Genomic DNA, 13945 nt, shown 5'->3' on the forward strand with positions numbered 1-13945 from the left:
ACTGATAAATTCAAGTTAAACTCCCCGAGCGTCTGTCATTTCAGACTATTTGGGTAGATGATCAAAGAATTACAGGTGCACAGTTTTGCCCTGGGAGATGACAAATCACCGGTGGTGCAACAGGTGCCGTCCCGTTCATCATCATTTTTCCCAAAAGGATCCCCCTGTCACGGTGCCTGTGGGCAGTCAGGATGTTTGTGCATCCATGGGTGCTCGGGCAGGAGGTGAGGACGCACGAGTCTGGGGCAGTGCAGCTCCTCTGGCCACTTCCCACACCCCGGGGAGCAGGGGCTGCTCCTCCTTGGTAGGGCCAGACTGAAATTCTTCCATCACTCCACGTAAAAACCTGTATTGATTCTCGCAGCTTCAGGCTAGCAACAAAAAAATTAAGTTCTTAGGCCTAGCAACAGAGCTAGCCCCACATGCATCCTTCTGCCTCTGCAATGCACAGCAAGGGGTTAATCACACATGCAGGTGTAAATCTCCCTGACTACACGGACAGAACCATTGATTTCAACCCAAATTCTATATAAGGCACCTTAAAGCTTCGGCGGCAATTTTATTTGAAAGACCCATTCGAGCACTGATTTCTGAACGGTCATAATCAATTATTTCTATCCAAATCTCCACTTTTCACACATCATAGAAATACACTAGAGCTTCCAGCACCATCTCCAGCCGGGGATGCTCACAGTGCATTTAAATTCCCAGATAACTACTAGATGGCACAGAAAGCACAGAACCCAGTCCTAACTGCAGCCTTATGCAGAGAAAAATGCCACAGAGAAAAACGCTGCAAAAATCTGTCAGCAGATTTCTCTGTCTGAAAACATATCTCCAGCAGAAATAACTTTTGCCATGAAAACCACCAGCAAACTCAGAACTTAAGAACGTGGATGTGGTTTTCATAAGATGTTAAATATACAGAAGAAACATAATAAATAGAGTTGAATGCAAAACACCTCATGAAAAAGGAGATATGCTGCAAAATAATAGTGCTAAATTTGTCCATGGAATGTATAATAGATTTACAAGGCAAAATAAAAATAGAGTTTTTAACTTCATATTTGTTATTTTAAACTCAAACCAAAGTATGTTCAGATAACCGCACCTAACCACATCGATTTCCAATTAACCGAAGGGGAGTTACTTAATATTTGGCAAATCCGCAAAAAGAACTTATGGGAAGAATCCCGGCTTTTCCCCTGGGACCTGACAACATCCCCCGGCCGAGTGCCATTCACTTTCCGCAATTCAGCACACGCAAAGCTCCATCTCCCAGCCGGGGACACCCGCAGCGCCAACTCCGCGCTCGCCAAGTTCCTCCCCGGCGGCGCGGACCGCGCACGGCGCCGCTCCCGGGGCACCCCGGGCCGGGGACACCGCAGCCCAGCCGGGATCCATCCCCTCGCCTTCCCGGCAGAACTCCCGCTGCCGCCGGCACAAAGAGCCGCATCCCCCGGGCAGCGGGCAGGACGCGGGCAGGACGCGGGCAGGACGCGGGCAGGACGCGGGCAGGACGCGGGCAGGACGCGGCCGGCGCTGCCCCCGGCGCTGCCCCCGGCGCTGCCCCCGGCGCTGCCCCCGGCGCTGCGCTGGCGCAGCCCCCGCCCAGCGGCCGCCGCGGGGTGCGGTGCAAAAAATAATTATTGGGGGGGAAAAAAAAGAAAGAAAGAAAGAATCAACCATCGCGGCTCAGGACGGTGCGCAGGGACGGGGCAGCGCGCCGGGCACCGAGCCCGCATGCATCCATTGAGCCATCCACCCGTGCCCCCATCCCACCTTGCATCCCGCCGCCGGCTCCACACCGGAATCCGCCGCCGCCGCCGCCGCTGCTGAAAATACGGGGCAGGCGGGCGGACCAATGGGGGCGGAGAGCGCCGCGCCCGCAGCCAATGGCGGCCGGCCGCCGCCGGCGCCCGGCCAATCAGGGCGCAGCTCATTAGGCGGCGGCGGCCGGGAGCGGCTCTGCCCGCCCCGCGCCCGCCCCCCGCGATGAATTCTTGTCCTCCCTTTTCCTCCGTTTTCTCCGTCCCCACCCCGCCTTGTTTTTCCCCGCCCTTGTTCTTTCTTGTGGTTTTTTTTTTTTTTTTTCTTATTTCTCTCATCTCCCTCTCTTCTCGCTCCCCCCTTTTAACTTCTCTCTGCCCTTCTTATTTTGGGCAGGGCCTTTTCCCGGATTTTTTAATGTAGTTCCCCCCACTGTACATTAATTATAGATACCAAAAACTTGGGGAACCCCCAGGGAACTTGTTCTGCTCTGCATGGAAGGATGCTCTTGCCGAAATCACGACCGATGGCTGGGAAGCTCCAGAGAGTGATATTTTAGAGAATCCAAAAAGATGGGGGGATATAAACCACTAGAACTAGTCCGGCCAAAACTGAGCTCGGCCCCTGGTTCTGGCATGGCACACAAGCTCTGTGCACGCCTTCAGCAAGCTCCCAGGATGCAGAACCAGCCTTCAAAAATAACAAAACGAAACCAGCAGATGTTTCAAGCACACAGCTCCACTCCAGCATGCAAAGCTGCCTCATCTGTATCACCCCTGCGAAATGCTTAGCAAAGTTTCTTAGTCAAGTCAAACAATTGTGGGTATAAATACCTGCTTTTCTAAAATATATGGAATAAACAGCCTTTTTTTAAAACAAAATCAAATTCATCAATATTTATTCTTGAAAATAAACTTTTCAATCAACAAAACTCATGACTGCTTTAAAACTATCTGCTGTAGAACAGGGGGATAAAAATGCTTTAGAATTTTATTCTGTTTTTCCAGTCGGGTAACCCCAATAATTCCCAAGTTCAGAGCAAAGTAAAACAGTGACAAAGCCTGCACCTCCCATTTCTGATGTTGTGCTCCTTCTTCCTCCCCCCCAGCATTTAAAATCACTAAACTGTATTTGCTCAAAGCCCTTGCCCGAGCAGGCCACGTTATGAATATATTCACAGAGTTTGGCTGTGAAGTGATAAACCCGATATCAACCCAAGTTTGATGATAATTTACAGGAGAAAGCTTTTCTGTTGCAGATCAAGAGAGGTTTTTTCTGAAGGTGCCCCAAGAGCGATGAGCACTGTGTGGCTGTGAACTGCTGACAGGCAACCAATAACTGTGACAAATTATACATTCATGGCATCTGCAACAATCGATAAACTGACTCACCAAATTAATAAAATATAGATCACAAAGCATACATTTTTATTAAAGAATAACTTCATGATAACCAAGTAATGTGGATGCTTCCAAGCATAAGATTAAATTACATGCTGAGCAAATCTGGCATTTTGTGATAAACTATGAAAATAGTCTTTCCAACAGCAACTGAGGAAGAACATTGCTGACATAGTCTGTAAACATGTTTTATAAAGCACAACTGAAAGTAACCAAAAAAAAAAAAACCACCAAAACAAAACCAACCAAAACCCATAGTGAAGTGGCAGCTCAAGAATTCACTACCATATTCAAAGTAATTACTTTCTAGACTTCTCCTTGTTTTGTAATTTATTCCTTCAAATACAATGCTGATTTTGGTGTTAAAAGTAACAAAAACAGATTACCTACATAGGGGAATATTTACACCAAATTAATTCCTTGACTAGTCAGACTTCAGCAGTCATTACTGGAGTACACAAAGATTTTTAGCACATTTAGGATGACAGCAAATGTACTTAAATAAACGACACATGTGTCTTACCTGATAGACTGACTTTGCTGGTCATAGTTTTGTGCCTGCTCAATAGCTCTAAGTCTAAAGAACTTGCTTGAATGTAGGAACACAATGAACCCCGCTGAGTTTGAAGGTTCTACGCTTTACACATGATACAGTATTTTCCCCTACTGAGGAATGCAGAAGAGGTTTCCCAGCCTTCTGTCAAGCTGTTGGAGAAGTTCTTCCTTTCTCAGGGAGGAAGATGGAGCATCTCTTATGGCAAAGGCTCCACTAGTGGGAAGAACATACTTAGGCACATCTGTCCACACAATGTCCACTGTCTGTGTTGGGTTACTCCTACACAGCTCTGAGCCATGCCCTAAATGAAGAATTTCAAATACTAAGATCATGTTCATTAAGTTTACAATTATTAGTTCCTGAAACTCCTTGGCACTTGGGTCTCTCCAGGCTAACTATGCCATACCAGCTGCATTAGAAGGCTGTCCTAAATTAGTTTTAATCCTCTACGATGCCAGGTAACATGGTGCTTTCAGGGTGTCTTCACATCACTGATGTCTTGTCAGATGTTCCAAATATTTCTTCTATAGCAAAATATCCAGCATTTGTTGGACAGGGACTTCTATACTTTTGAGTATTTTACATCCATAATGTTCAGCCATTTCCTCAATTTCCCTGGATTCCCTAGCTAAACACGAGATGTACTGTTGCCCATCCTTCTTTCCAGCTAATAAATAATGGAATCTTAATTCTGAACTGCTGTCGTGAAATAATGCTCAAATAGAGCCTAAGTGATACAAAAACAATATTTGTTTACACTAGATCCATTATTAACTTAATTCTTTCTTAAACAAATGACATTTAATAATACATTAAACACATAAACAGGAACATATTTGAAGTTATAATCCCATCAGCTCCTTCTCATGACATTCATCTTCTCAAAGGCAATATCCACATTTCAGGCTAATCATTTGTTGAACACTGTTAAGTTAATAAACAGACATGGTTCCTTAAAAACAGCTTACTTCTTAAATAAGCTGCCGCCTTCCCTAGCTGTGGCAACCTAGATCAGTTAAAATAAAATCTATTCTCTGGCATATTATAAGCAACCAGAAATTTATTATGTTATTTTCTTTCAAAATTAAGTATCTTTATTTAGAAAACATACCTACATATCCCCACTTACAGACAACCATTTATCTAAATATTTTACAAGCGTTCTGTATGGTGATCATTTCATTTACTCAGAAAATACCCACATTGCTGCCAATCTTTTCAGTCCCCAAAACGTGCCTACAGATAGCAGCAGTGCATATTTTAGAGAAGCAGCAAACAGGACCAGCTTCAGAATTACACCCACCACCCTCCACATAAGATGAGGCGAGAGCATTTTCTCTTGCCATAAATTACCACTCCCTTCTATCAGCAATTATTTAACTTTCAAAAATAGCTGCAACGAGACAAATTATGAGCTATAATTACACAAATGTATCCCTGATATTAAGAGTGCATACATGCAGTTATGTGTACCTAATCTGCTCTAAAATGTGTAATGTTAAGTATAATAATCACATACACCAGGGCATCTTTATCTCATCACCCAAATGACATCTCTATGCTAAACATCTGTGAGCCATTCCAGTGGCCAGCAATGCCCATTATTACTTTTTTATCTGGTACCAGTCCCTCAGTCCTGGTACATTTTCTTCTACCACACCTTCCTCCTTCCCAGATGAGTGCAGGGACCTAAGTCCACAGGAGTCAAGGGGACCACCAGCTTCCAGGGGGGCAAAAAATAAATATATCTATGTGTATCTATCTATATATCACTGAGGGCAACACAGAAGCTGTGTCAGGTCAGAGGTCCATACTCTGGAAATATCTAAAGGCTGGAAATATTAGAAATACCGTACACAGTTGGCCTGGTTTTGCTTTCTGTTTCATACAGGACCTTGGGCTAGAGGGTACTTCATGGCCTGACCCAGCTCAGTAATAATTTCATTAAGTACTTCAAGACTAATTGCATCATTCTTTTCTTGGAAACTGGAATGACGGAATGTCTTAAGTTACTCAAAAGCAAATTAAAATTTGTCTACTTCTGCACTACTAGTCTGACTCAAAGCAAGCACCTCCCACGTTGTCAGAGGTCTTGATAGACCACTGTGTCTCCAAAAGTACCAACATTTCTGCTAAATCTCTGTCAGGCTGTGAAGTGCTGCCTCTCAGACAGCTGCATTTATCCTGTCTGTACCTCCAGTTATCACAGAATCACTGAGTGGTTTGGGTTGGGAGGGATCTTAAAGATCATCCAGCTCCAACCCTCTGCCATGGCCAGGGACACCTTCCACCATCCCAGGCTGCTCCAAGCCCCATCCAACCTGGCCTTGGACACTTCCAGGGATGGGGCAGCCATCCTGGACGACCTGTGCCAGAGCCTCACCACCCGCACAGGGAAGAATTTCTTCCTTATATCTGATCTAACCCAGCCCTCTGCCAGTTTGAAACCCTTGCCGCTTGTCCTGTCTCTCCATGCCCTTGTCAGAAGCCCTCTGCAGCTCTCATGTCACTCCCTTAGGTTCTGGAAGGTGCCCTCTCAGCTGTCTCCAAACAGGGGTGCTCCAGCCCTCTGAGCATCTTCCTGGCCTCCTCTGGATTTGTTCCAACAGATCCACACATTTCTAATTCTGAGGCCCCAGGGCTGGACTCAGTAACTCCAGGTGGGGTCTCGAGCCTTCACCTTCAGCTGTTCCCCAAGCAGCCCCTGGTGGGTGAGGGCAGGGAGGTGACACAGGGAGTTGACACAGGAGGCACCACCACGGGCAGGTCTGGGCTGGGGGCCAGGCAATCTCTGTGCTCTCAGTGATCTCAGCATTTCTTTTACTCACCTATTAAATTGTCACATCTACAGCATTTATTATGCAGTTACCATGATACAACAATGAAGTCAGGTTATTTTTTTTTTTTGGTTAAGCTTTTCTTGTTATTCTTTGCACTCTTGTATGGCATTAAAAGTCACAGATTCATAGAATCTATTTTTTGCAGAGAAACCTAACAAAAAGACAGGAACCCAATAGAGTTTTCTCTCTCCACATTTGTTTTCAATGGTGATAGAATAAATTGCTCCACTAAAAAACCTTGATACTTTCTGTTTTAAAGCACAAGAACAAATGCTATTTTTAAGGTCAAAATGTGTTATAATGATAGGGTTGGGTTTGGGTTGGGTTGATTTTTTAAAGGTTTTTTTTTTTTGGAAGAGTAAAAATCTATTTTTTTCAGTAACAGTGAAAATTCTGAATGCATATTCACGTCATTTTGCAAAACTGTCAACACTAGATACACACTTCTTTCTTTGAACTATCTCCCTGTGTTGCAACCCTCATCTAAATTTGAAAATATTTTGGTAAACATAGCTGATGTTTCATGGGTGCAATTTTGAGACCATAAGGAATTTAAGAAAACAGTTGATACTGCATTAAAATCTAAAATTGGCTCTTAAGAATCCATCAGCTTTCTCATATCAGCAACTATTAAGAAAAACATCCAGAAATTAGTATCTGTAGCTAATCTACTTTCTCCTAGATCTTCTTCCCTGGAGTGTTGTTTTGGAACTTTTGAGCTCCTTTTGAAGGGTATTTCTACATTCTTTAGTGGTGGCATGTTTTATGCATTACTTAAATATGTTCTTCTCTTACTATTACACATTTAGCCTACATATCAAGGTAATTGTATCACAACATTTATCCCAACAGGGTTTTACTTCCAGAGCAGGTTGTCTCAAATATAGTTGATAACATCCACACTTTGCCCAGATAAATAAAATACTTTGAACAAAGCATTATGAGGACTAGTGGCATAACACATTCCTTAGAAGCACAGGTCAGAGAAGATTTCCCTTGGGATGTTATAGGACAGACGTAAAATAACTGATTTCATGAATCAAATTTCCTTATTAAGAAAACCCCTGTTTTGTTTTGTTGCCACCACTCTCCTTGGAAAGCTGTGGTGGACTCTGGGGCCTCTGCCCATCAGGAATCCTCTTCCAAAATTCAACTTCAATTCATTCAGCAGTTGTTTGTACCATTTTGTTCTTCTGCAGCCATCGGCTTTCAGTTCTTTTCCTGTTGCTCCACACAGTACCTAAAGATGAATATATTCCTCATGTCTCCCTCTGAGCTGACAGCCTCTTCACCTTACTCATTAAACTGCTCAGAAATGATGAACTCAAACTGATAGAGCAGAATATTCTGTTCACTTGTTTTTATGCATATCACAGGGGCTGCTAAAGCACATCCCATGATCATCCAAGCACTATTTATCTATAATGAGAATCTTATTGCAAGTTTCTATTTTACAAAACTCTGCTATTACTCACTTAGAAGATATGACCTTTGATTATATGTTTTGAATTTGATTGTACTTCTATTAGCCCAGTGTCCAGCATAATCTCAGTTATTTCTATATAATATCTGTGGATGGGCTTAGTAGCTATTTTTTCTACACACTGTAAGGAAGGCTCTCTAGCCCCTTGTTGTATAGTAGAATATCTCTGTTTTCATAGCACTCATACTAATTTGGTGAGCTTGTGTTAAAACTTAATAATGTCTACGGTGACATCTATCCTGATTCCTTGTTCTATTTAGGATGCCTTTCAGTTTAGCCATTAGCACAGCCCCTCCACTCATGCCAGGCCATCCATGTGAGGCAAGCCAAGCTCAACACTCCACTGGTAACCTCTCCTGCAACACCACACCCTTTAGAGAAAAATCCTCTTTTTGAATAACACCTGGTGATGAATTTCTGCAGGAAGAAATGGTTCTTCAGCCCAGTTTTCCAGCAGCAACCACTCCACTCTGATTCCATCCATGGCTATGCTGAGAGTTAAGACACCCAGAAGGAAGCTGTGCCTCCAGTTGCTTACAAAGGGCTGTGGCTGGACTCTGCCACATCCTTACTCAGCAGATGGTCCTGGGTGAGGACCTGGCTCCAGACCTTGGACAACGCTGGGCACGTTCCGAGGGATCGGCCTCAGCGCTCGGAGTCACGCTCGGGCTTGGTGGATGCTTTATTCCAACAACCAAGGTCTCACTGACCTTCAAGAGGCCGCCAAAACCCAAACCTCAGCTTGTTTCTTCACTCCTGGTAGCTCATAAGGTACAAGCCTGTAATTCTTAGTGGCAGTAAATACTAATTTTTATGAGTCTTGAATTAATTCACAGTAAGCTCCACAGTATTCCCTAAAACACACAAGTGCTGAGGGCTGTGCTGAAGCTTTTTTTTTTTTTTTTTTTTTTTTTGAACAAGAGATAATGTCTCTATTTCAAAGCACTCTGGTGGTTTAGAAATGAAGGGTGAAGACTCCTCCAGAGAGGTGAAAGAAGTTGCCCTGCACACCACATGGCTGCCTTTGGCACACCAGAGTCTTCAGAGCCTCTGAAAGAAATAAATAAATGGTCCAGCCAAAAACTGCTGCTGCTTAAGCAGGTTTAACCATTTTTAGAAGCACTGCCAATACCAAGGCATCAAACCAGAGTCTTTGCCTGTACCTGTCTCCCTTTCCCCAGAACACCAGAACAATCAAACAGTATTGTTAAATCCCTCAGTATCTTAGAGCAGTCCAGGACTGCCCTGGAGGCACAGAACCCAAATGCCTCTTCCCAAGGGATCTTCCTTGGATTGAGCAGGCCAGCAGGGATACAGACCTCTGGCCAGAAGGGTGGGATTTCTGCAGAGGTGCCGAGGAGCTGCAGGACCTCTCTCTCCCTCTCTGCTGACTGAGGTGTGTTCCATGAAACGCTGCATTTTAATTATGCAATTACACAAAACTGAGCACCCAGCTCTGGAGTTTTGCAGACACAAAGACACAAACCCTGCTCCTGGCACCACCTCCCTCCGTGGTTAAACTCTGAAGCCACGTGCAGGAAGAGAAGTTTTCTCAAACCCTTCCAAGAACATCAATGAAGCAGTCCCAGTTATGAACTTCATTCAGCTTCGTGCTCATTAAATCACAGCTGTTTCCCCTTGATGCTGTATTAGATCAGACATCACTGAACCTGCCTCTCTCTGTGTGTGCACACAAATACGCTTTTCCCTTTGTCCTGCAAAACAAACTCCTAACAGAAAAGTCTTTATATGAAAACTAACTGGAATTAATTGCCAATCAACAGTTAATAATAGTCTTAAGATAACAGTTTACATCTATTTAATCCCATAATAAACTGACTACAGAGCTGACATTGCTTAGGTTTCAGCTTTTGTTTTGGCTCGAAAAGAAACTACCAGTTGATTAAAAACCTAAATTATCTTAAGCATGAACACCTTAACTGCAAATGCTCCTGAGCTTCCCCACCTGTTCACAAGGAGGCCAACACACCTCAGTTCCCTTGCCCACCTTCTCATTGCAGCTCAGCATGCATGAGGAAGGTTTTTGGAGGTTTTACATGTATTTATTAATTACCTCTTCTTTAAGAATAGAAGATGGACTTTTTTCCTACTTCTCTATCCCTTCATAAACTCTTTGGATCACAGATAACAGAACCTATTTAGCCTACCTGGCATGAAAATACTGTTCAATCTGGATGATACAAACCTATTTTTCTCTGAAAGGAATGTGTTTGTTTTCAAAGCTGTCTGAAATAAAGACACCAACCCACTAACTGAAGGTATAAAACTAGGTAAAATACACACTAACATCATCCACTGCATTTTGTGCCCACATTCTTGCTAGAGTGAGACTTCTTCTCACAGCCCCTCTTGCAACAGGAGTAAGAATAGAGCAGTTTTGAGGATTAAATAAGAAACAACAGCTTAACGTTTATTTTTATATTTGAATGTTCCTATATGCCTTTTTTTAAACAGTTTAATACCCTTTAGAAGCTCAAGAAATGGTTCTGCCAAAAACAAACAAAAAAAGACTTAAGCATTTTTAGAAGTACTAGATATACTAAGGCTTCAAACCAGAGTATTTGCCTGTCCTTGAGGCTCCTTTCTGTGAAGACAAAAGCTCTGTAATTCTCCAAAAAAGCAGCAACTGATCCTGTAGTGAGGGCTGAACTCTGCAATACCCTGACACATCCTATTTCAGTTCTTTGCTAAAATGCATTGAATAATACATAATGGAAAAATACAAGTGTTGTAACTTAATCTGGGCTGTAAATCCCTGCTCCAGACACACATCTCTCCTCCACCACCCCAATGAACATACAAGTGACAGATGAGGAAGAACAGCTTCCATTGCATACTTGTAACACTTTTGTGTCCCTTACAACGCTTAGATTATTTGAACAAAATTACTCTCTACTTAGTCACAGAAGGAAAAACCTCAATACAGTTTAGAAAAGGAAAAACTGGGAGTAATTTAGGAAGGTAGCAAAGTTCCCTGCAGCAGTCCTTGGCATGGACAGCACTTAAAAATGGGTGAAAAGCTACAGCCATTCAAGGAGAAACTAGTTTCATTTTGTTTGAAGTAGAAATTCCCTACACCAACTAAGCAAACATCCTCATCCCTTTAATAACCCAAACACTTGAAGCCAAAGTAACAAAGCAAACAAAGATTTTCAACAATATTTCTTCATTTTGTAGCATTGTCATGTCTGGGGCACCCAGAATTTTCTGGGTAGCACTAGGAAGTATTATTTCCTATTTTGCACCACTGAAGAATCTAGAAAGAAAATTTTAGACCCATGAGAAGGTCCACATAACTTGTCTCCAAACATACAAACTTCACCAAGTATACAGAACTACTTGCCCTACACAACCATTTAAACAGACATTTAATGATATGAAGTGTTGGATATGTCATAAAAAGAAAGCAGGAGTCATAAAAAAATCAGATTTAACACTAAGACATGCACAAAATTAAAAATGTAAAGAATTGATTAATGACAGGGATGATGATGTAAGAATAAAAACTAGTCACTGGAAAGAAAACAATTTTTGGGAAAAATATTTGCAGAACACCATACAGTACCAAAATCTTCCCAAACTGACATTCACAGTGCCTTGCTAAGTACCTCATCTATTCTCTTAAATCCAACACTAACATCCTTCCTACTATAAATACTTCAAATATCCCTAAACAACAATGTGTTGCTATCAATGACAGCATTAATACACAAAAAAAGGGATTTCCATTATGAAATATTAAGAGTGTTGTGTCTATATAATTGTGTCTAGAAAGCCTGGACTTAAGTCTTTCTTTTAAAAAAGACAAAAAAGTCTTTCTTTTTTAAAAAGACTAAATGGGTGCAATGAGAAAAGAAAAAAATTCTATATCCCAATATTTAAGACCTGTCATTTGCTTATACAGCAAAAGATAAATCAAGAGATACTAAACATGTCAGAAGTTAAGCTATCCCCCTCATTTTCCTCAAACTACTTTTAGTCAAGTTCTCAGTTTGAAATTGTTCAGTTACTCCCTGTGCTGAGTGCAGTATATTTTGAATCTGACATTTCCCCAACCCCAAAAGAGGAATTCCCATCCCCGAAAGGGTAAATTCATTCTCTAGAAGTGACTGTATCTGAAAAGATCAAACTGTCCTTTTGGTCCACTGGGCTTTTGGGGTGAGGAAGAGTGAAATACCTAAAATTTACAGCATCAGTAAACAAAAACAACTGAGGTCTACATGAAATTGCTCACTAGAGCATGTAACACTGCAGAGAAATGGGATTTTACAAGGATACAGAGGAGTAGATTTTCCATATTTGAAGAGTCAGCCAAAAGGGATGGGGGAACACGAACAGATAATTATAGAATGAGGCAATAGGAATGTTACATGAAAATATCTGAAGTTTAATATGCTGATTTGCAATTTTTTATTCATTAGCTAGATATTGCTACAATGGAAATATCTGCTTAAAAATTTGTTTAGTGCAGTTGAAGCTCTTAAGAAGAAAGAGGGGTCAGTGAATTTTATGTCAGAGAAGGAGAATAAAAATTCAGAGCCTGTGCTTAAGAGAACATCTGTGGTCTCAATAAAATATGTATACCAACTTGCTATGGGCTCATTGTCATCTAGCCATGCCAAAATATTGTCTGTTGACAGAGTAAAGTGAAGAAACTTATTGATTAAAAAAAAAAAGAAAATACTCATTTACAAAAAAATTTCTGGTTTTACTACAGCTGAAGATTAGAAATGGCCTCACATTACCTATTACTTCCAAAAAACACTACTGCTGAATTGGAAAAGCCAAAGCAAACAGAGATTGCATTAAATTGACGAGTGCTTTTTAAGTTCCCCTGTGTCCTGGCCATGGAAGCCTGTACAAGAGCAGCAAGGTGTGTCTGTAAGGAACCTCACACCTCAGGCACGATGGTAGATGAGGGAGGGAGTGCAAATGAAAGCTGTCCTCTGGAATCCAACTCAGTCTCAAATGCTTTGAGGTTTCTGACACTCAGGAAACCCAGAAGCCTGAGTGACTGCGGGCTGTGAAGTCCCACATGGGCAGAAAACATTTTTATTTCATTCTATTTTCTTGCACTGCTGCACTTTTATTGATTTACTGTGGGTTTGAACAGATACATTTCTTTTGCTATTACTCAACCAACCAGTATCAAAATATGTAATTGAAGGTGTTGTATATGTGTAAAGAATCCACAATTGAGCAGACTGACAGAAAGAAGCAAAAGGTTCATTTGCTCTGGGCTTACATGAATTGCTGCAGATGAATCTTGTCTGTTTCTTCTCTGTTTTTAGTAGAAGCACAGAACTGGCATCAGTGAAACAACAGAAACATTGAATGGGAAGGATGAAGAGGTGACATCCATTTTTCCTTCAGAGTCTCCATTTAAAGAGAATATTTTGTTTTGTCAGGGAACAGTTGACATGGCTGATGAGTCTGTGGTGGGTCAGAGAAGGTTGCATTGGCCATTGAGGAATACAGAATGACCAGGATCATCACCAAAAATTGATATAATTACTACATATAATGGAAAAACCCAAAAGGTTTAGAATTTCATGACATCCTCTAGGTGGCCCTGGGATTAACATCTGCTTGAAGGAGAGATTTGAAGAAGAACATGAAGAAGAAATCACTGTTAGGAAAATACTGTCCAGTCCTCAGTAGAAAGAACCAGAGGGCATCTCACAGAGAGTCCAGAGATCTAGACTTATCCAAAGAAGTCAAGCAACCACTAATCTCTAAATTCAAAAACATTTTTAAGCTTTTATTTATCCGAGTTGATAGGATTAAAAAAAAAAATAAATAAATAACTTAGCATACTAACACACAGAAACTAGCCTAAGAGCTGAGCTGCACAAGAGGCTGGATGAATCATTAT

The 13945-nt window shown here is 41.8% G+C and overlaps 1 protein-coding gene across 4 annotated transcripts in view; it reads right to left on the reverse strand.

The window, feature by feature from the left end:
• CTBP1 (C-terminal binding protein 1) overlaps positions 1-13945 on the reverse strand; it is a 181458-nt gene that overhangs the window by 147975 nt on the left and 19538 nt on the right. Inside the window, exon 1 of one of the 4 annotated variants that reach the window (XM_068188451.1) lies at positions 1783-1921. The exons of 2 other annotated variants lie outside the window; for them this stretch is intronic. In XM_068188451.1, coding sequence (XP_068044552.1) covers positions 1783-1789 — 7 coding nt within the window. In that variant the 5' untranslated portion in view covers positions 1790-1921. Of the gene's footprint in view, positions 1-1782; positions 1922-13945 lie in introns of those variants that run through there. One more of the 4 variants, XM_068188450.1, reaches the window with a different exon arrangement.

This window comes from Anomalospiza imberbis, chromosome 4 (assembly GCF_031753505.1).
Source record: "Anomalospiza imberbis isolate Cuckoo-Finch-1a 21T00152 chromosome 4, ASM3175350v1, whole genome shotgun sequence".
Lineage (NCBI taxonomy): Eukaryota > Metazoa > Chordata > Aves > Passeriformes > Viduidae > Anomalospiza > Anomalospiza imberbis.